General features: G+C 36.6%; 1 protein-coding gene across 2 annotated transcripts in view; it reads right to left on the minus strand.

The window, feature by feature from the left end:
* Positions 1 to 22,497, minus strand: part of TNKS2 (tankyrase, TRF1-interacting ankyrin-related ADP-ribose polymerase 2) — a 67,310-nt gene that overhangs the window by 27,332 nt on the left and 17,481 nt on the right. For both annotated transcript variants that reach the window (XM_011947845.1, XM_011947846.1), the window contains exons 4-13: positions 21,337 to 21,373; positions 21,085 to 21,160; positions 20,605 to 20,699; positions 17,983 to 18,049; positions 13,195 to 13,381; positions 11,997 to 12,118; positions 9,332 to 9,423; positions 9,165 to 9,243; positions 6,286 to 6,457; positions 3,309 to 3,388 (exon numbers count right to left, since the gene is read on the minus strand). In XM_011947845.1, coding sequence (XP_011803235.1) covers positions 3,309 to 3,388; positions 6,286 to 6,457; positions 9,165 to 9,243; positions 9,332 to 9,423; positions 11,997 to 12,118; positions 13,195 to 13,381; positions 17,983 to 18,049; positions 20,605 to 20,699; positions 21,085 to 21,160; positions 21,337 to 21,373 — 1,007 coding nt within the window. The remainder of the gene's footprint in view (positions 1 to 3,308; positions 3,389 to 6,285; positions 6,458 to 9,164; positions 9,244 to 9,331; positions 9,424 to 11,996; positions 12,119 to 13,194; positions 13,382 to 17,982; positions 18,050 to 20,604; positions 20,700 to 21,084; positions 21,161 to 21,336; positions 21,374 to 22,497) is intronic.

The raw sequence follows: 22,497 nt of genomic DNA on the forward strand, positions 1-22,497 counted from the left end.
TGGGGACTGGGTAGAATTAAGAAAGCAGTCAATTTTCTGTGTTCTTTGGTTCAGATGAGGAAGTGTAGTTATGAAAAGTATGAAAGTTTGGGGAAGAAAAGCAACATAGATAATAAATCAGACTGCTTAAAGAGTCAAAAGAACATATTCATATTAGTCCAGGCGCAGTGGCTCACGCCTGTAATCCCAACACTTTGGAAGGCCAAGGCGGGTGGATCACCTGAGGTCAGGAGTTCAAGAGCAGCCTGGCCAACATGGTGAAACCCTGTTTCTACTAAAAACACAAACAATTATCTGGGCTTGGTGGCGGGCGCCTATAATGCCAGCTACTCGGGAGGCTGAAGCAAGAGAATCGCTTGAACCCGGGAGATGGAGGTTGCTGTGAGCTGAGATCATGCAATTGCACTCTAGCCTGGGCAACAAGAGTGAAACTCCATCTCAAACAAACAAACAAACAAAAAGAATATATCCATATTAGTAAAAACTCTTTCCCCTTTTTACTATCCTACGCCCAAAGCAGGGATAACCTAAGCTGAATAAAACAAAGGAGCCTGCTATCAGTGGGTTTACCTCAAGGGGTTTAATCACTGTCCTGGCAAAGCTCTTCTGTGCTTCCCAAATAAGAGCTGGCGAGATATATAGATTCAGGGCCCCATTCAAGAGATGGTATTTCAGTGGGTCTCAAGTCAGGTCCCTAGAAATGACTATTTTTAACATGTTTACCAGGTGCTGCTTGGTTTGGTAGTTATCACAGGCCATTCTACTCTATACCTGTCGGTTTAATTTTGCCCACTCTGAGACAAGTTTTCCAATAGCAGGTGTTGAATAAAGTATCCGGCCTGGTGGATTATCAGTAAACAAACACAACTGAGCACAATAGTTAAGTGTTCATTAGGTAATATGCAGATGTTCTTGTCTCAGTGATTCGTATAGAGCCATCTGTCTAGAGGTAGGTAAGAAGAACGGCTCATGGAGATAAATGTCCATCAAGTGATTTTAAAAGCAGAGGGGAGGGAAGAATGCCTGATGCTTAGCACAGGTTTTCCTGAATCCAATGGCATTATTGTGTTCTCTAAGTCTATTTCCTGCCCCCCAACTTCATCTCCTCTTTATCCCCTCCTCTGCACTCCCTCTATCTTTATAAAAACAAAGTTTAGTCTTTAACATGTTTACTAAATATAGTTTTATGTTCTTTAATATATATAAGAGAATCAGCATTTATAATTCTGTATCTCTTCCTGCCCACACACACCAAAAAAAAAAAAAAAAAAAAAAATTCAGTTGTTTTCAACTTAATTTTCATGTCTCTTGGAAAAAAAAAATCAGTTCACAACCTTTTAACTCAAGTGATTTGTATTTCCACAAGTCAGTAGTAATAGAAACAAAATCCTCCTTTCAATATCCTATTAGCCTCCTACTTAAGGGAATGAGAATAATGAGGATCAAAATAAAAACATGTCAAATAATAAAACTGCATGATAGTTGCAGTTTTCTGTGAGAAATGAATTAAAAAAAACCTGAAGTTATCTGAGATGTCTACACAGATAAAACAACAGAAAAGGATCACATGGATTTTAAAATCAATTTGTAGAAAGCTCTTCATTTAAAAGGGCAGTGAATAAATTCCCTCAGAGCTCTAGCTCAGAAGGGAACAACACTTATATTTCTTTTCTCAGAAAATCTAAAATTATTGACTTTGTGAGTGGGTCTGTTTAAGATTTAGAACACCCTACAGAAATATAATGAAATTGGCAGGGCATGGTGACTCATGCCTATAATCCCAGCACTTTGGGAGGCTGAGGCGGGAGGACTGCTTTGCCCAGGAGTTTGAGACCAGCCTGGGTAACATAGTGAGACTTTGTCTCTATAAGAAAAAATCAAGAAAAAATTAGCTTGGCGTGGCAGCATCCACTTGTAGTACCAGTTACTTGGGAGGCTGAGTCAGTAGGATCACTTGAGCCCAAAAGACGTGGGTTGCGGTGAGCCAAGATAGCATCACTGTGCTCCAGCCTGGGCAACAGACCCTGTCTCCCCACCCCAGCCCCCCAAAAGAAATATAATGAAATTATTTCAAATAGCTACTTCTGCCATGAATTGAATCAACCAATTCAGCTTTCTGTAAAATTTACTACCTCTTAGTATCCTCTCAAACAGGACCAACACTGTTCTGAAAAAGTCTCTAAAGGTGAAGGGGAAGAAATACGAGGCTTGTCTCCCCTACTAGTTTCGGAGAGTAACACCACTGCATTAGTGAAAAATTATTTAATTCATGAAGATTGGTTAGTTAAATGTTAATATATATTAAATTCTAAAACAGTCTCTCTCTCTTAAAATGTTAGGCCTTTGAGTTATATACAATTTCTGCAGGTAACAGAAATATTTGATATAGATAGTAAGATATTACATACTTACTTCTTTTCCTTTCTTTCTTTCTTTTTCTTGAGACAGTCTCACTCTGTCGCCCAGGCTGGAGTGCAATGCAATGATCTCAGCTCACTGCAACCTCCGCCTCCCAGGTTCAAACAATTCTCCTGCCTCAGCCTCCCAAGTAGTTGGGATTACAGGCACCCCTACCACTCCTGGCTAATTTTTTTCCCCCCTATTTTCAGTAGAGCTGATGTTTCGCCACGTTGGCCAGGCTCCTCTCAAACTCCTAACCTTAGGTGATCCACCCACCTCAGCCTCCCAAAGTGCTGGGATTACAGACAGGTGTGAGCCACTGCACCCAGTTTTACATACATATTTCTACAGTAAGAGTCAAAACAGTAAGGAAGGGTTACTCTGGGGAAGACTCGTGTCTGAGAAACAGGTAAGAGCTGAAGCTGTAAGCTCTGGGAAAGAGAAGTGGCAACACTGAATATATTACTACACTAAGCCCTGGATCCCTAGAGGTAAAGGGGGCAAAGAAATGAAGAAATCAGAAGAAATCTATAGACAGAAGTGATACACTGTTTCTCCCCCTTCTTGTTTTATGTGTCATATGTAAACAGTAATATAAAATAATTTGATACACTTTATTCTGTTAAAGGGACAAATGAATAGGTTCTTCACACAAAACCCATTTGGTGTCACCTGAATTTATTTATATTTGTGAATGCAGTATTCACTGGGATGTGTGTGAAAGCGAAGTCTTTTTTCTTGTATTACTTAAGGTTCCTCATTTGTAGAGAATAATTAGATTATATTATTGACCTTTTAAAGCAAGGCAGATACAAATAAACCAGACTCTTCATTATAACAGTACAGATTAAATAACAAATGTTGAAATAAAAACCCAAAGTTAACAGAAACATAACATTGTATCTTACTTTTACAGTTTCGACATCTCCAGCCTTTGCAGCTTCCAGCAATTGTCTGTCTGCCTCTGAATTACCTAATGAGATACCCTCTAAAAAAGAGAGAGAGAGAAAGAGTGACTAACCTCTATTTGGAAGATGGAACCAAGCTTTATGGAAGGCATCTCATCAGAAAGCAAAGTTCTTTTACAATTTGGTAGATTATGTATGAAATCTCCATGGTAGTAAGGGGTTGAGGGGTGGGGAGGGAAAAATAAGATTCTCTTAAAACTCTTTGAAATATAATACATATAAGCAAAATATGTAAATGTGTATAATGATTATAAAATGTGATTTAAGCAATATAAAGGAACATAAAGTAGATGGCTAAAGATGGCCTGCCCTATAAGCAAGCCATTGGAATGGTGCAAAAGTATTAAATTAAGAGAGCAACCAGAAATCTAACTGTGGTTCTGTCATTAATTAGCTGTCTGAACTGGAGGAAATCACTGGAACTTCCTGGGCCTCAGATTTTTCTTTTGTTCTAAAGACATAAGGTAGACTGGGAGAAATGTAACATCATTTCCAGGTCTGAAATTCTATGTTTACAGCTCATTTAAAGTGTCAGAAAACGAAAACATCTACCTTGCACCTTAGAACAAAATAAACTCCAGATGGATTAAAGATGTAAGTATGAAAAATTAAACCTTAAAAATGCTGGAAGAAAACGGGGAAATATCTTCATAACATGGAATAAAAAAGTTTCTTAGAGCAGTACATCAAAAGCAGCATCAAAAAAAGAAAATTGGTATATGGAAAAATATGTTAGGCAATAACAACATTAAACAAGAACAAAATGGAAAAAAACCAAACTGTAACATGCACCTTTAAAGAGAATATATTTGAGGCTACAGTGAGCCAAGATAATGCCATTGCACTGTAGCCTGGGCAACAAGAGTGAAACTCCGTCTCAAAAAAAAAAAAATTTATATATATATATATAAAATATACATATAATATACATATATATGGTGTTCTCATGAAAGGAGTACTTTGAAAGGCTTCAACAAATGAGGCAAACACATGAACAAGAAATTCACACATACAAAAAAGATAAATGGTTGGCTGGGCATGGTGGCTCACGCCTGTAATCCCAGCACTTTGGGAGGCCAAGGCGGACAGATTACTTGAGGTCAGGAGTTGGAGACCAGACTGGGCAATATGGTAAAACCCCGTAACTACTAAAAATACAAAAGTTAGGCGCATGCCTGTAATCCCAGCTACTCAGGATGGTGAGGCATGAGAATCACTTGAACCTGGGAGCCAGAGGTTGCAGTGAGCCAAGATCGCAACACTGCACTCCAGCCTGGGTGACACAGTGAGAATCCATCTCAAAAATAGATAAATACAATAAAATAAAAATTAAAAAAAAAAAGAAAGTCCAGGCATGGTGGCTCATGCCTGTAATCCTAACACTTTGGGAGGCCGAGGCGGGCAGATTACAAGGTCAGGAGTTTCAGACCAGCCTGGCCAACATAGTGAAACTCCATCTCTATTAAAAATACAAAAAATTAGCCGGGTGCAGTGGTGTGCGCCTGTAATCCCAGTTACTCGGGAGGCTGAGGCAGGAGAACCATGTGAACCCAGGAGGCGGAGGTTGCAGTGAGCTGAGATGGCACCATTGCACTCCAGCCCGGGTGACAGTGCGAGACTCTGTCTGAAAAAAAAAAAAAAGAAAAAAGAAAAAAGAAAAAAAGAGAAATGGGCAACAAACACTTTAAAATTACGTTCAAACTTACTCATAATCAGAAATGCAAATTGAAATATCTTTTTTTTCCCATCTGCTAGTACGCAGAGAGGAAATGGAGAGCTACACTGATGAGACTTTTATAGTTAGCATTAAAATCTATTACTTCTGTAATTCACACATGCATATTCACTCAAGGAAAGTATTAAGAATTGTAATATCTAGTGCTGACAGAAAACAAGTGCTTTCATATACTCCAACTGTAAAATGCTAAATACCAGCTTTTTATTAATAGAAGATAATTTGACAATTACATGCTACCCTTTAACCTGGAAATTCCACTTCAATAATTTATTGTAAGAAACTAGTTGGAAAGGCAAGTAAAAAACTACATGTAATGGTACTTAGTATAAAACTGACAAGACTGTACATTCTATCACTAGCCAACTGCATAGGACCAGTGTTATTATCCCAAAAACTGACAATGAAATGAATGTGTGATATATGGGGGAAGTAATGGGAATCTTGAAAGCAGTCTTGTAAGTTCACAGTTTTCGCAGATTCCAGGAGGTTTTATCAATCTGCTTTCATCTGTTCAAGCAGTGTTTCTCAAAACTTGGTTCCCAGAACAAAGGCATAAAAATCATCAAGGATTTACTGTTAAAGACAGAAAAGCTTGATCTATTACATTTTTCTCATCTAAACTTTCAGATGTCAAAGCTACTACATTACATTCTAATAAAGGTAGAGATGTACACAAAAAAACTTTAAAATTTATGGGACCAGATCTCTGGGTTGAAACGTTTCATCTATGCCAAGGGTGCAGATATTTGATCTAAATATTTTAAGATGTAATGAATATGAGTGTACTCAGTTGTTAAATGTTTTAATAAGCCAGAGTTGGCTACCTTACACAAACTCTACCTGCCTTGAATATGTAGGATCTAAAAATTCCTTTCTTTAAAAGTAAATAGCAACCATTTTATCTTACTCTTAAAACTTTCTCGATAAAAACTTGAAAGCCATCTATTTAACTTAAGAAAATGTGCAGAAAATGCTACTGGAACAAAAATCGTAATTATCACTTAATGACACTTGGGGACTGAAGATATTCAGTTGATTAAAAGTATAATAACCTAAGAAGAAATGACCAAAAATTCTCAAAATTTTTTTCTTATTACCAACTCCTACCTATAACACCTGATATGTGAAAAATTTTTAAAGGTTAATTTAAAAAAATTCATTTAATGGAAACAATACTACCTTGGAGGAGTTGCTGTACATTTTCATTTCCCATCTGTAAAGCAGTAAAGCCCTGCAGGGATATAATGTTAGGATCACACCCATAGCTCAGGAGTAGGCGGCAGGTTTGTAGATGACCACAATAAGCAGCTCTGTGTAGAGAAGTCTGACCAAGATTATCCAAAGCATTAACCTTAACAATGCAGAAAAAATTGAAGTTAGCCTGCAATGCAAAATTTAAAACCATGCAATCATGTATTTAACACTTTTTACTACCATTAAGTCTCAATTCTTTTATGAGGCCTGTTATCCAATGCCAAAGCAAGTATTTTTGCTCAAATCTAGAGAATAAATTTACCAATTCATGAAGGCTACCATCAGAAGGAAGACCCAATTTTGGGTTAAATGTGAGATGCTGAATAGTAGTTGTGCTTACCACTAAAGCATTCACAGATTCACAGATATTTAGAGCTAGACATTGCCTAAGAAAGTTGAACCCATGTATTTTTACGGATCTTTAAGGTGTAGAAATGTAAAGATTAACCCTAAGATAGACAACAGTAACAAAGCCAGAGATAAATTAGCATTAAAATGCTTATTTCTATTGGTTTAATCTTCTCCCTTATTTATTATGTAAAATATATAGATACACATACTATGGAATAGTCACACAGTGGAATCACTCAGCAAAAAAATGGAACCAACTATTGATACATGGATGAATCTCCCAAACATACAATGTGGTAAAAGCCTTACACAAAAGCATACATTTTGCATCATTCCATGTGTGTCAAGGCCTAGAACAGGCACTTTTATGTCAGAAAAAATAAAATGGTTATCTGTCAAAGTGGAAATTGCCTGGGACTGTGCATTACTTCTGCCATGAGATAATGTTCTGTATCTCTACAGGAGTTTTGGTTATACAGGTGTATGTACCAGTCAAAATTCGGCAAATATCCATTTAAGATCTCTGCATTTCACTGCATTCAAATTTTACATATAAAGAAAAACTGTAAACAAAGATTAAACTCTAGATGATGTGCATGTGGAAGTATTTAGGAGGAACAGTCTGCAAATTACTTTGAAATGTGTGAAAAAATAAGATATTGGTGGATGGAGGGAAAAATGAAAAGATATGTAATAAAACACTACAGTAAAATGTTAGTAATAGAATCTAAGTGGTAGACAGGTATTCTCTGCAAAATTCTTTTTACTAGGTTATATCTTTGAAATTTTTCACAATAAAAAAAATCACCTGTAAGACTCCACCAACCTTATCCCTACCTCCCTGCCATGGAAATAATTATTCAACATAACTAAGAAACTAAGTTCCTCAGTAATCAATCCTGTGGACAACAGTGTGTTTTGAGACACTGACCAATTCATACTCATGGAATCAGATAATATGTGAATGGGAATATAATCAAGATCTCAATGAACCTAAAATCTGAGTATGAATAGCTAGTCTCCATGCTTACAGGGCCTGAAAAATTGATTTAAAATGCTCAGAACAATCAAACTATTTATTCACATACCCTAACTCGCTGAAATGTGAAAAATACCCACTTAAAAAAAAGCTTTATTTGGGTACCACTTTATGTTAGGATTAGGGCGACCACTTGTTCTGGTTTGCCTAGGACTTTCCTGGTTTTAGCACTGAAAGTCCTGTGTTCCCAAAAAACCTCAAGTCCCGGACAAAACTGGATGGATGGTCACCCTAGTCAAGATTGTTTCATTGAGTGTCACAACCCTAATTCAATATGCATCCAGATATTCTTCAAGTAATGTACCACAAGTACGAAAAAAGCAATCAACAAACAGTTATAGAACAGAGAGACAAGATATGCCAAGCAGTCAAGCAGAAATAAACTTTATTTTATTCAATAATTTACAATAGGAAAAATCAAGATTATACATTATCAAGAATTCCCCCAAATCAAAGCGAAATTAAGACACAGAGAGGCAACACAAAAAGAAATTGAAGAACTCTAAGTGGTTCCTTGAATGAATGGAAACTCAAGAAAGGACAGGTAAGAATAAACTATTCTGCAAATTTCATTTATGGAAGGGCCTCAGAGGCCATCCAAGGAGAAGAGCATCTATTCCTTTCTCCCTTCATCTACAGCACATCTATTCTTTCTTTGTTATAGAGTATACTGAATTTCAACTAAAGATTTTGTTTAAAGGAGGCAAGGATCTGTGGCTAAAAACTGTAAAAACTACTGTATTAGGTGACTACTGTCATCTTTCCAATCTGAGATAATATGTATATCTTTTACTGAGTAGTACTTTTAAAAGTTCCTGGGTAAGAGATGATTTCTAGCCTTGATGAAAGCATACTTGGTGAATAAAATGCTTTGTGCACAAATGCCAACTAAAGAACAGTAACTTATCAACATGGGGAGCTATTATGTTTTTTTGTAAAAATTATTTAAATAATATATTTCCTTCTGTTCAAGTCCTTTGACTTAGTTACAGAAATAACAGAGGGTAAAAACAAAAACAAAAACAAAAGCAAAAAAACGGTGATTGGGGTAAATAACAGAAGTTATCATGACAACCAAGAATTAGAAGATATGGGTGAGAAAAGACGATTAGAAAAGATGATAGGTCAGAAAAGTCCTTAAGGATAACTATGACCTGTGGGCTGTGGTTAAAAGGAATGGAGGAGGGAGGACATACAGGAATAATGTGTATCTGAATAAATCCATAGATGTTCTAGCAAAAATCAGATCTAGAAAAGGTTACCTGTAGGACAATTCTTAAGCATAGTAATCTATGCTTAAGGGAAAAAAAGTAATACTCATGAGAAAGTAAATCGTTTAGGAAGTCAGGCATTTCACCTGCTAAATAAAAAATAACTCATTGGATTACCAAAGATTACCAAAAAGGAAGTATACCTTTGCTTCATGTTTCACCACTACTTCAACAACATCATTATGAGCTTTCTCAGATGCCACGTGCAGAGGAGTCAAGAATCTTAAAGAGAAAAAGTCAGCCAGACAGTGAATATATTTTCCAAAAGAGTAAAATCTCAATAACATTAAATTATTAAATGTATACTTACTCTTTCGTCTTTTCATTGATGTTTGCTCCTTTTCTTAGCAACAGTTCACATATTTGCTTTCTTTTGGGATATGGAGATGCAGCAGCACAATGCTAAATAATTTAAATTGCAGCATTAATCAAGGACTATACATAATTGATTTTAAGAACATTCGTGTTTCCCATCAAGAACTATTAAGTAGTTATTTAATCTTTTTGTTTTACTTTTGACGCAACTTTGCTTTTGACTTTTGATTGAACAGAATTGCAACAATTACTAAATTCTGACAGGGCCTGAAAATCCTACCTATCAGATAATATCTATTATTAAATATTCCAATCAAACTTTACAGTTGTCCTGTATCTTTGAAAAAGCTATCATTGGTGTGATGAAAACCTTAATGTGACCAATATCCTTTTCAAAACTGTTTCCAAGTGGCACTGCGTTGATGCAATATTTTAAATGTTAAGAAAACACCCCAAAGGTTGAGGTTTCTTTACATGAAGAAATAACAGAATAAAGCTGGGCGTGGTGGCTCATGTCTGTAATCCCAGCACTTTGGGAGGCCGAGGCAGGTGGGTCACCTGAGGTCAGCAGTTCAAGACCAGCCTGGCCAACATGGTGAAACCCCCTCTCTACTAAAAATACAAAAATTAGCCGGTTGTGGTGGCACGCATCTGTAATCCCCGCTACTTGGGAGGCTGAGACAGGAGAATCACTTGAACCCAGGAGGTGGAGGTTGCAGTGAGCTGAGATCATTCCACTGCACTCCAGCCTGGGTGAGAGAGCAAATGACTCCATCTCAAAAAGAAAAAAGAAAAAAAAAAAAGAAATAACAGAACAGTCATCAGTTCTGGATTCTGTTTGGTAATAGCACTGACAGAACAGCTGATAAGTTGAACAGTATTTATATCTCTCTCAACTAGTTGCTTCGGCAGAATAAGGAGCATGCATTACCTCTTTGCAAAATCAGTGGTGGAAAATGATATAATCTGGAGTTTGAGGCTGCAGCATCTCTATGTATGATGTATCCAGGAGGAAAGGAGACAGGAAGTAGAGATTTGCCAGTTATAAGCCTAAGCCTAATATCTGCATAACAGATGTTCAATAATGTCTAAATGATACATGACTAAATCAACGTATATACGTTAAGTTAAAACTGAAACCTGAAAACCTACAGAATAAAAATTCTGGGTAATTTTTCAGCTAAGTTGCTCTACACATCTAAAAACACAATACACATGAAATTTGTTATTTGATTTTAACCTGCTGTTAATCATAAAGTTTATCGGATCCTCATGACTTTGCTGCAGATCCATTCTTTGATGTTATTGTCACCAAAATCATTCCTTTATCCTAAATAAAACCAATTCTAATTGGAGAACATAGTTCCTTTGGTAGGTTAAGGGTAATCTTCCCAGGACATCTATCATGAGAGCACAGAAACCGGACATGGTTTTTTAAATAATTTTTTTTTTTAAATCACATCCACCTCAAATTACACCCTGCTCCTCTGCACCATCATGGAGCAGGGCCTGTAAATCTCTGAGAACCTGTAAGAAACTGCTACTGCACCATAACCACTCACCAACACAACTCCTAGTGTGTTTTAAGGTTAATTACAAAAACGAGTTGCTTAATAGTAGCATATTTAGGGGAAAACAACATGTAGTATGAGCTTTTCCGATCAGAATTTTCCATGTTAGTCTTTCCAAGTTTCTTTGTACAGTTTTAATGCTGTTGTGGTTTTAATTTTGTACTAGCATTTCTTATTAGTCTAGAGCTTATTTTATTTTATTTTTTTTTTAATTTAGATGTTTCTTACACGTAGTAAAAAAGGTCCAAAATGCTTTACAGGTAGGTTTCTACATAAACTTCATAGTTTACATTATGGCATAAGGAAGAAAACTTATCGTAAAAGATATTAGGTAAGTAAGGCTTACCATCAGTTAAATCTGCTTCTACACACATTAATTTACTTATTGTCTCTTACCCGAAGCACATTCTGCAACTCACACAACAGGATTTACTTTCTTCCTTTTACATTTCTACCTTTAAGTTTCTTTTTTTCTACCTTTCAATTTTAAGGTAGCCCCTGATTTTACCATTCCCTCTCTTACCTTTTATCACGTATCACTATTAGCTCCCATTCTTTTCTGTTTTTCCTTAGGCTTCTCTACTCACATCCACTCTGTCATAGCTCCACAGTTATTATTACCTCTATCAGGGAAGTAACCTCTAAAATACTTTATGCACATTCTAGATTTAATTTTGAAGAAGGAAGCAACTACACCAAGTGTTTTTATCTGGATGGTGGTATTTATTTTATTTTTCATTATGTTCATTGGGTTCCAAAATTTCTAACTTAAGCATTCATTTTTATAACCTCTAAAAAGGCAAACGATATGTATCATTTATGATAATAAAAGCATTACTTAGAATACATGCCAGAATCTGAACAGATTTTTTTTTTCTGGGGATTCTCGAACTGATAATAGCTTGGCCTTCTGCAGGATGAGGTTGCCTGTTTTTTGGCACTGTTTAAATTTTTTAAAAATATTTGTATAGGCAGTAATTTTTTAAAACTACAGACTCAAAAAAATGCTAGCTCTAAAAGTAGGATATTATTATTAGTTTAGCACGTTCTTGGCTATTGTATTTTAAAAACTTAAATCTGAAACATTACCAATGCTGTTTCATGTGTTTGAGGATGCTTGAAATTCACCATTTCCAGAGAGAGATGTTTTTTGATTCGAGTAACATCAGCTTCTCGTGCAGCCTGCAGCAACGAGTGGCCTTTAAATTCATCTAGACGAAGAAAAAGCATTTACATCTATAACGAGATCAAATTGAAAAGGCTTACCTAAAAGTACCTAATATTTTCCTTGAAATTATTTTCAAAATACTCTTCCAATATAGCCAGATTGAGGCTCTAAAGATATTCTCCAAATTTAACCCCTGAAAACAGACAGGGGTACTCCAGTTCCCCTCAGTTATGGTGCAACTGAATAGACATATGGCCTCAAGAATATACACAGGTTTAGCTCATGGCAGACTCATAGTCTGTTCTAATTCATAATTCATTTTGGGATATCTGCAATACTACAATATATTCCTGGACCAGAGAGGTTTTCGAATTTTTCAAGCACAGAATTTTTCTCAGTAAAGAAACAGTGATCTCTACACTGATATCATGGCTATAACAGACAGTTTTGCTCATACCATCAGGGAACTGGGAACTAGACAAGTTGGATATTTGCAAAAGCCACCTATGATGATGAAAAAATAAGAGGTTTTCCTTAAGATTCTCTTTTACTCATCAGACCTGTGGAACTACCAATTATTCATTATTATTCCAGGATAATACAAATTCATTATAAGTTGCTTATTTATATGCACTAATACCATATCCAAACTAGGTGGTTATTTCTCACTACATTTACTTCAGCTATAGACAGAAAACCAAAGAACTGGGGCCAGGTGCCAACAAATATTAGATGTCAAGATCTGGAGACTGTTTACAAGATGGCAATCTTATGAAGCTTTAACTTCACAAATTCATAAGCTTCATAGATTAAACAGAAAAGTCATACCAAAGATGAAAATCAAATGCTTTCATTTCAAAGGCATACCACCTAATAAGTCTAATACAGTACATATAAAAAGTATATAAGTTGCCTTGAAAAAATTAATACAAACATATTTTATTTTCATAGCATCTTAAGTAGAAACTTCCAAATTATTAAATATGCTAAACAACATGGATACCCATGGCTAAGAAAAATATTCTATTATTTAAACATTTCTAAAAACAAACAGGAAAGAAAAAATGTTCAGTTTATTGATATAATATCCTACCTGAACATTCATAATTTTATACTCACATGCTAATCTTTCTTTTAACTGTGGTGTGGGAGCCAGGTCTATAGCACTTTTATTGTGACAATTGAGCAGCGTTGGGTCTGCACCATAACTTAAGAGAAGAGAACATACTTCAACCCTGTTCTTAGAAGCTGCCTCATGAAGAGGAGTGAACTGCCACAAGTCCATTGCATTTACACATGCACCATGCTGGAGAGCAAAAAGCATATATTTAATGTTCAATTTTTAAAAGAACTCAGAATTATTAGTACTGTGTGATTTAACATCATACAGCTAAAACAGGCTATGTTCCCAAAGTTCACTTTTTAAGCCAATTATTTCAGAATGAATACACATTTTTCCCAATGGAAAAAAACAGTAGCTGATTGTTAGCCCTACCCATGAGGGTCTACTTAACTTTTCTACTTTTAAGAACAGTTAAGAATGAAGCTTTAGATTTAACCTGCATCTTTTCCAAGAACGAATTCTCCTTTTGAGGGATAGCTGACATACAGTGAAACACACAACTTTGATGAATTCTGACAAATGTATATATCTGTGATACCATCACCCAAATCAAGATATAAGACCCTTTCATTACCCCAGAATGTTTCCTCATGCTCCTTTTACAGACAATTCCTGCCCCCATTCTGGCCACATATTAAATATATCTGTTCTTCAATTTCATAAAAATGGAAGAATATACATTTCTAATGTATGTACTTCTTTGTCTAGATTCTTTCATACATATGTTTCTGAGATTCATTCATGTTGTTGCATAAGTAGTTCATTTTCATTGTTGAGGAGTATTTCACAGTATAGATATACCATAATTTGTTTATTTATCATCCTGTTAATGGACATTTGGACTGTTTCTAGTTGGCCGGTTGAGTATCTCTAATCTGAAAACCTGAAATGCAAAATACTCCAAAATCCAAAACTTCTGAATACCGACATGACGCCACAAGTGGAAAATTCCACACCTAACCTCATACACACAAACTTAATTCATGCACAAAATTATTAAAAATTTATACAAAATTATCTTCACGCTATGTATATAAGGTGTATATGAAACATAAGTCAATTTCATGTGTAGACTTGGGTTCCATCCTCAAGATATCTCATTATGTAGTATATATGCAATATTCTAAAATCCAAACAAATCTGAAATCTAAAACACTTCTAATCCCAAGCATTTCAGACAATGGATAGTCAACCTGTGTTACAAATCAGCTATCATAAACATTTCTTTATGAACATATACTGTCATGGTAGATACATGTTTAACTTTATTAGAAATTGTCGAAGAGTTTTCTAATGTGGCTATAGCATTTTATACAGCCACCAGCAACATGTGAGTTCCACTGCTACATTGCAACATTTGAGTTCCAATTGCTACATATCCTTGCTAACAGTTTGTATTGTTAGGCTTTTTAATTTTAGCCATTTCCAAGTACTGGAGTTGGCTAAGTATGGAACACTGAAGTCATACTAGTTTAACCAATCAAACACAACACAGCATTCAACTAAGGTGAACCAGCTTCTTACACTTTGAATATTTTCAACAATGGGGAGCTAATTTGCAGCCAACATGGCTTTTTATAGTTAGTAGAGAACTTCTGTTGTTAGAAAGTTTTCTTCTACACTAAGTTAAAATATGCACTTTTAACTTTCATCTATTTGCCTCTGGAGCAAAAGACATCATAAAGGACACTCATCTTTTATATCAGATGGTTTCCACTTATTCTCGTGGTGGCCCTCAACTAAATATACTTCAGCTTAAAAAATTCATTAAAAAATAATTGAGGCCAGGGGCAGTGGCTTATGCCTGTAATTCCAGCACTTTGGGAGGCCGAGGTGGGTGGATCGCTTGAGCTTAGGAGTTCAAGACCCAACTGGGCAATATGGTGAACCCCTATCTCTACAAAAAATAAATTAACCATGTGTGGTGGTACCACGCCTGTAATTTCAGCTACTCGGGAGGCTGAGGTGGGAGGATCACCTGAGCCCGGAAAGGTCGTGGCTGCAATGAGCCATGATTACGGCACTGCACTCCAGCCTAGGTGGCAGAGTGAGACCCTCTCCCTCTGGCCAAAAACAACAACAACAACAAACAAAACCGAGAGCCTAAAATCATAGATTCCAGTGTGGTTTGGGTGTGCAGAGTACAGTGCATCCATGATTATATTTGCTTGCAATAGTATTCTACTATTGGCACAAAATTATGACAGCTTTTTAAGTTGCCATATTACAATTTATACTTTGAGTTAATGGGTCATTTAAACACTCTGTATTATTGTTTAAATTAAGAAGTAAACATCAAAGTATTTTCTCCTCTCCCATCTTGTTCTTATGCGACTTATTTCGTGAACTTAAGTGTCCTTGCTGAGCCCCATTATATTTAATCTTACTGGTTTCAACCAAAGCTTAGAGCCTGGTGAGATGGTTTTGACCCTTGATTCTATCAACTTGAATATTAGTTATCCTTCCCAGCTTCATGTTAATCTGCAAACTGGATAAGCATCCCTTTTAATTTTTTATCAAGTCAACCATAAAAGTGTGCATCACAATAAAGATAAAGATAGAAGCTTCAGGCCCCACTGGAGGTTCCAACATTGCCTTCCAAGCAAAGAAATATCAGTCAACACACTGCACAGTGGTTTAATTAATTATGACTCTATCTGACATAATTTTTTCCTCCACTCTAGCCAGATCTGTCTGCTTGCTTCCTAGTATTCAGAGACTATAAGGAAGAATGCTAAGAGAATTCCCTGTTAGTCTTGTGCCTGTTAGTGCAAGACCTTCATTATTTGAATGCTTTGCCCAGGGATTATGTCTTAGTGCCTTCCATGGCTAGCAAATGCTCTGGTCATGGAAAGCAGTCACTGGGTGTTTGCTGTTAAATGCCAGCTTCTGCTAGCCAAACTATTTAGGCAAGTGTTGCCAATAGACTCAGCACTGCTCAGAATCTGCATTCTCAATCCCTATCTACTTGCCTTCTCCTGACTTTGCTTAACTTTACTACCCTGGTAACTATTACACCCTCCTCACGTTAGCTAACCCCCTCTGTAGGTATGACCTCTAGTCAGCCTTTCATTCTTCTTTAGTAAAACACTAGGTCTTAGGAAAATACCACTCAGTTGTCTTTAAGTCCCAGTGCAATCTGTTTGATGTTTCATTCTTATCTATAACAACTTTCTAATGTTCTGCTGGAGTCAAGATTCAGTTTTACAAGAAGCAAAAGCATTACTCTCACAAATGTATAACACTACAGCCATATTATAAGTTTAATAAGGTTTACATGCTACTCAGAGTATCTAATTATTATTATAAAGTTGTTTCTATGGGAAAATGTATTTCATAAGACGCAGGCCCAAAAGGAACCACAGAGGCACTGGAAACAAGTGTCCTCTTCTCTTCTCATGACAGCTGCCGAGAGTAGGGAAAAGTACTGAAGGGGTAGAATGGGTGCAGGGTAACAGAAGTTAAAGGGTATGGGTAACATCCTGGGATCCACTTCCAAGGATAATATATATCTTCTACTCTCATCTAAAAGGGGTCAAAAGAGGAAGTTTCGGGCTGGGCTTGGTGGCTTACGCCTGTAATTCCAGCACTTTGGGAGGCTGAGGCGGGCAGATCACCTGAGGTCAAGAGTTCAAGAACAGCCTGGCCAACATGGTGAAACTCTGTATCTACTAAAAATAGAAAATTAGCTAGGCATGGTGGCACATACCTGTAATCCCAGGTACTTGGGAGGCTGAGGCAGGAGAATCGCTTGAACCCAGGAGGCAGAGGTTGCAGCAAGCTGATTGTGCCACTGCGCTCCAGGCTGGGAGACAAAGCAAGACTCCGTCTCAAAAAAAAAAAAAAAAAAAAAGTTTCTTGCTAGTCTTGGGAACCTGTTTGTTAAACAGCTGTTGAGCATACTGGAAGAAGTGAACCTTACCAAATGAGCCTGCTCCAACTCAAAGTACAATTGGCAAATCTTGCTATTACATCTGGTGGTTTTAACAAAATATGATTCACTAAAAACTGCTTTTTAGAGTTTTGAAACTTCACCTTTAGCTATAAATTATGGAATCACTTTATCTGCTATTCTATATTATTATTATTATTATTTTTTGAGACAAGGTCTCACTCTTGCCCATGCTGGAGTGCAGAGGTGTGATCTGGGCTCACTGTAACCTCCATCTCCACAGTTCAAATGATTCTCCTGCCACAGCCTCCTGAGTAGATGGGATTTCAGATGATGCGTCACAAGATGATGTGTAGCAAGATGACAGTGCTACTTTATATTTAAAAACATATGGTATCCAGGCTGGGTATGGTGGCTCATGGCTGTAATCCCAGCACTTTGGGAGGCCGAGGCAGGTGAATCACTTGAGGTCAGGAGTTCAAGACCAGCCTGGCCAACATGGTGAAACCCCATCTCTAACAAAATTTAGCTGGGCGTGATGGTGCATGTCTGAAATCCCATCTACTCAGGAGGCTGTGGCAGGAGAATCGTTTGAACCCTGGAGGTGGAGGTTGCAGAGAGCCAAGATCGCACCACTGCACTCCAGCCTGGGCAAGAGTGAGACTTTGTCTCACTCTTTGTCTCACAAAAAAAAAAAAAAAATCATATGGTATCTCAAAAATCTCAAAGCAGTCAAATGCTGAGCTATGTCACCTATATTTTATAATGCTTATAAATACTTCTATTTCTTTAAGCACTAAGAACACAGAAAATAAAAAGAAACCCAGATATACTAATGTATTTCAAGTTATTTTATGTAACTGCAGAAATTAGAGAGTACAAGAACACTAACCTTGACCAAAAGTTCAGTTACTTCATAATGACCATAAGAACAGGCATTGTGCAATGGTACCAGATCACTACAATGAGAAGGGGAAAAAAAATCCTGTTTTAGTATATATTTCTTAGGCCTAGGGAAATTTATAAATTAAAATGTATTTAATTACTTAAATAGCAAGTGGATTATGTGATGTTCTAATAAAAATGTTCAAAATTTAGTAACATCCATTTGAACCCTAAGTCCTAAGAATTTGAACTCCCAAGTCTCTTTCAAATCTGTCTTCCTTTATACTTCACCGCTACTGCCACTGCTTTAGTTTGGGCCTGTTATTTCTCCCTTGCACTATTGAAATAGCCCCCACTCCACTTTATCCTCCAAGCTGAGGCAGATTTTTCTAAAAGGTAAGTCTGATGTAGTTACACCTTAACACTGTGCTTTCAAGAGATGGTTCCAACTTATTAACGTGGCACACACAATTATCTGGCTCCCTCTCTAGACTTACCCTTCAATAATGGTATGCTAAACTTATAGTTCCCTGTATGTCTCTACACATACTGTTCCCTGGGTATAGATTTCCCTCCCTCCTTTGTTGTGGATCATTTCTACATGTCTTTTCCAGACTTAGCTCAAATACTAGCTCATTTTTAAAACTTTTTTGAGATCCTTAATAAGCTGAAAGCCAATTCTTCCATGATGGGAGTGGAGGAAGAACTTTCTCTATGGGAAGATACAGTGAAACTTTAAAATCTTGACTTCTATCTTTAAGCTTTTCCTTCTCCTTTGGGATTACTCACTAATATGTTGCCACAGTCACCATCATGCCAGCCTCTGGTAAGGGACGGTCACTTGTGATTTAGTCTTTAGTTCTACGAGTCCTCTCTTGAAAGGTTCATGGCTTTCCTTACAATTTTTGAATATATGATTCTTCATTTGCCTGAGCACCAATTTTGTTCCTAACTACCTACTAGATGCTTCCACTATGTTCCTGTATCATCCCATTAAACTAAGCGTTCTAGGCCGGGCGTGGTGGCTCACACCTGTAATCTGAGCACTTCGGGAGGCTGAGCCAGGTGGATCACCTGAGGTCAGGAGTTCGAGACCAGCCTGGCCAACATGGTGAAACCCTGTCTCTACTAAAAATACAAAAAAAAAAAAAACGAAAATTAGCTAGGTGTAATGGCAGGTGCCTGTACTCCCAACTACTCAGGAGGCTGAGGCAGGAGAATCACTTGAACCTGGGAGGCAGAGGTTGCAATGAGCCGAGATCTTGCCACTGCACTCCAGCCTGGGTGACAGAGCGAGACTTGGTCTCAAATAAAATAAAATAATATAAAATAAAAATAAAATAAAAAATGCAACAAGCAAACAAAAAATAAACTAAGACTTCTAGAAGTCAATTCAACAGTTTCCCCCCAAACAATTTTGCCTTGTGTATTTCATATGTGTATCATTGGATCTAACTCATTCGGAACTTAAGTGTAGTTTTCCTTTTATTCCTCGCTCATCATATCCATTCGACAATTCTTATCCATTCTTTTTTTTTTCTTTTTTGAGATGGAGTCTTGCTCTGTCACCCAGGCTGGAGTGCAGTGGCGCGATCTTGGCTCACTGCAAGCTCCGCCTCCCAGGTTCGTGCCATTCTCCTGCCTCAGCCTCCTGAGTAGCTGGGACTACAGGCGCCTGCCACCACGCCCCCACTAATTTTTTGTATTTTTAGTAGAGACGGGATTTCACCGTGTTAGCCAGGATGGTCTCGATCTCCTGACTTCGTGATCCGCCCGCCTCAGCCTCCCAAAGTGCTGGGATTACAGGCTGAGCCACTGTGCCCAGCCCAAACCTTATCCATTCTTACATAGAAATAACTCTTACATCTATTCCTTCATTTTCATTTATTCTGCCACCATTATTATGAATCCTGATTATACTTAAACTGCTTTTGCTTCTAGTCTTCTCTCCCAATTTAGCCAACACACTGCTTTCAAACGCACCTCTTAAAACTTCTTTTAGAATAATAATCTCCTTTGTTTCAGATCACAGAGTGAAGTTTGAATTACTTAGGCTAAATACCAAGTCCTCCAAAACCTGGTTCTTACCTATTTCTCTAATCCTAACCTTCATTTGTTTCTTGTGTGAATCATCTGCTCTAGCAAAGCTAGTCTAGTCACTGTTTTTAAAACGTGCTTTAATGTCTGCTTTAGCAGCCCCCAGTTATCCTAATTGTCTTGCAGATTAATGTTCCGCAAACTGCTTTCTTGAATTGAGACTTAACTTTACAGTCCAGGTCAAGTCACACCTCATTCTGAGGGATTTCCCAACCACTTCAGTCAACCATCACTGAGAGTTCCCTCTTGGGAACTCCTGCAGTGCTCTCTCTCTCAATGATCCAACACTTGGTAGAGACCTCATAGTATTCTTAGGTATCTTTTCATGCCCTCTGAAGTGTAATGTACACCTTCTATGAGCTGTGGGCTTAAGGTTTTATAATTTCCTGTGCCCTCAGAGAACCTGTACATTGTAAAAGCTCGATACATATTAATGTTATTTAGTAAAAAATATGATTTTTATAAGGTTAAAAAGATTGTTTTAAGATGACAGTAACAAGTAAAAAGTCCTTGTTTTTGTTCAAATGCTTACCCTTTATCTTTAGCATGGACATCAGCTCCATGTTGCAATAACAACTGTACAATCTTTACTCTGTTATATCCTGCTGCCAAATGCAATGGAGTTGACTGAAATATTAATCAAATATATTAATGGAATTCAAATAATGGTTGAATAAAATGTGTAAGAGGGAAAAAACCCAAATATAAAACCAGAAAACCCAATTATGACTTCATTGTTTAAGTAGTTATCAATTTGGTTTTACAAAATCCAACATACATATTGAAGGTATAGTATACAAGTTTATAAATTCACTATTGCATATAGGAAGCAAATAACTGTTTATCATTAATAAAGTTTTACTAAGCTTAAGAATTTGAAATACTGAAAATACTGAAATACTTAAAACATCAGTGCTCTCTTCAAATATACTTCAATTTATCATAAGATAAACACATCTTTATCTTTATGTTACCAGGAGATAAGCACAAACTCAGCTGCAAAAGGAAGTACCTTTCTGCCATCACTTGCGTGGCAGTTGACATTTAATGGTGTGAGTAGAGCCATCATTTTTTCTTCATTGCCACTCCTAGAATACAAAAAAAGTATTAGCAATTTGCATTCTTCATCAGATCTTCCTCAAGATAAGTACTGTAACCATTACAAAAAATTCTTTTTAAAGTTTGCTTACTGTAAAAAAAAATAAAAAGAAAAAAAGTTAATGCTGAAGTATTCCTGTTAAATATTTAAAACATTAGTACGTACCTGGCACTTTCCAAGAGTTCATCTTTCTTATATTCACCTGTGAATTAGAAAAAAAAAAAAGTATAGAAATTAAAAAGACATTGTAAGGAGGAAAAAAAAAAAAAAGAAGAAAAAAAAAAGAAATTAAAAAGAAAAATTAACGAGTTTTATGCAAAAAGATGCCCAATGAATTATAAAGTAGATACATTTGGAAATAAATTTCCAATAAATGGAAACTAGTTCATTAACAGAATATTATGTAGTTTAAAAATATTTGCATGAAAAGCAAACATGAAATACCTTTGCTATGGAATTAAAAAAAAAGATTCTATTTTATATAATGAAAGAAAACCTCAACTATATAAAAACAATATACGCAAGGAAAACCCAAAAGAAAATATACCAAAATATTAACAAAATTTATCTCGGGTCATAGGTTATTGGTGACCTTTTCCTTTTTCCCTTCCAATTTCCTAAAATGAGTATGGTATTTTCATAACAGAGAAACAAAATGTATCTACAACTTTGTTCCAAACCTAAAAAAGGCCAGGTGTATTGGCTCATGTCTGTAATCCCAGCACTTTGGGAGGCTGAGGTGGGTGGATCGCTTGAGCCCAAGAGTTAGAGACTAGCCTGGGAACATGGTGAAACCCTCTCTCTACAAAAAATACAAAAATTGGCTGGGTGTGATGATGCACGCCTGCAATCCCAGCTACTCGGGAGACTGAGGTTGGAGGATCACCTGAGCCTGGATAGGTTCAGGCTGCAGTGAGCTGTGACTGTGCTACTGCACTCCAGCCTGGGCGACAGAGTGAGACCTTGATATACACACATGCACATACACACACACCCCCCCAAAAACAAACCCCTAAACAAAACAAACAAAACTCAATATACCAACATTATAGAAATTACAAAAGAATCTATAACATCACTGATTATAACATAATCATTAACATCTTTATGAACCTAGATTTTTCAACACTAATATCATGCTTATTTAATGCTACTTTAAATATATACAAATATAAAAAAGGATTAACTATGAACTCTATTTCTTCTTTATTAAAGCCTTTACCTTTACAAATGAATACAAACAAAACTATAAAATCAACAAAATTTAAATTAATATAATGATTTGCTGAATGACATCCAAACTGCTGCCCACAACGTGAATTGTGT

Source organism: Colobus angolensis, unplaced genomic scaffold (assembly GCF_000951035.1).
Source record: "Colobus angolensis palliatus isolate OR3802 unplaced genomic scaffold, Cang.pa_1.0 Scaffold270, whole genome shotgun sequence".
In the NCBI taxonomy this organism is placed as follows: domain Eukaryota; kingdom Metazoa; phylum Chordata; class Mammalia; order Primates; family Cercopithecidae; genus Colobus; species Colobus angolensis.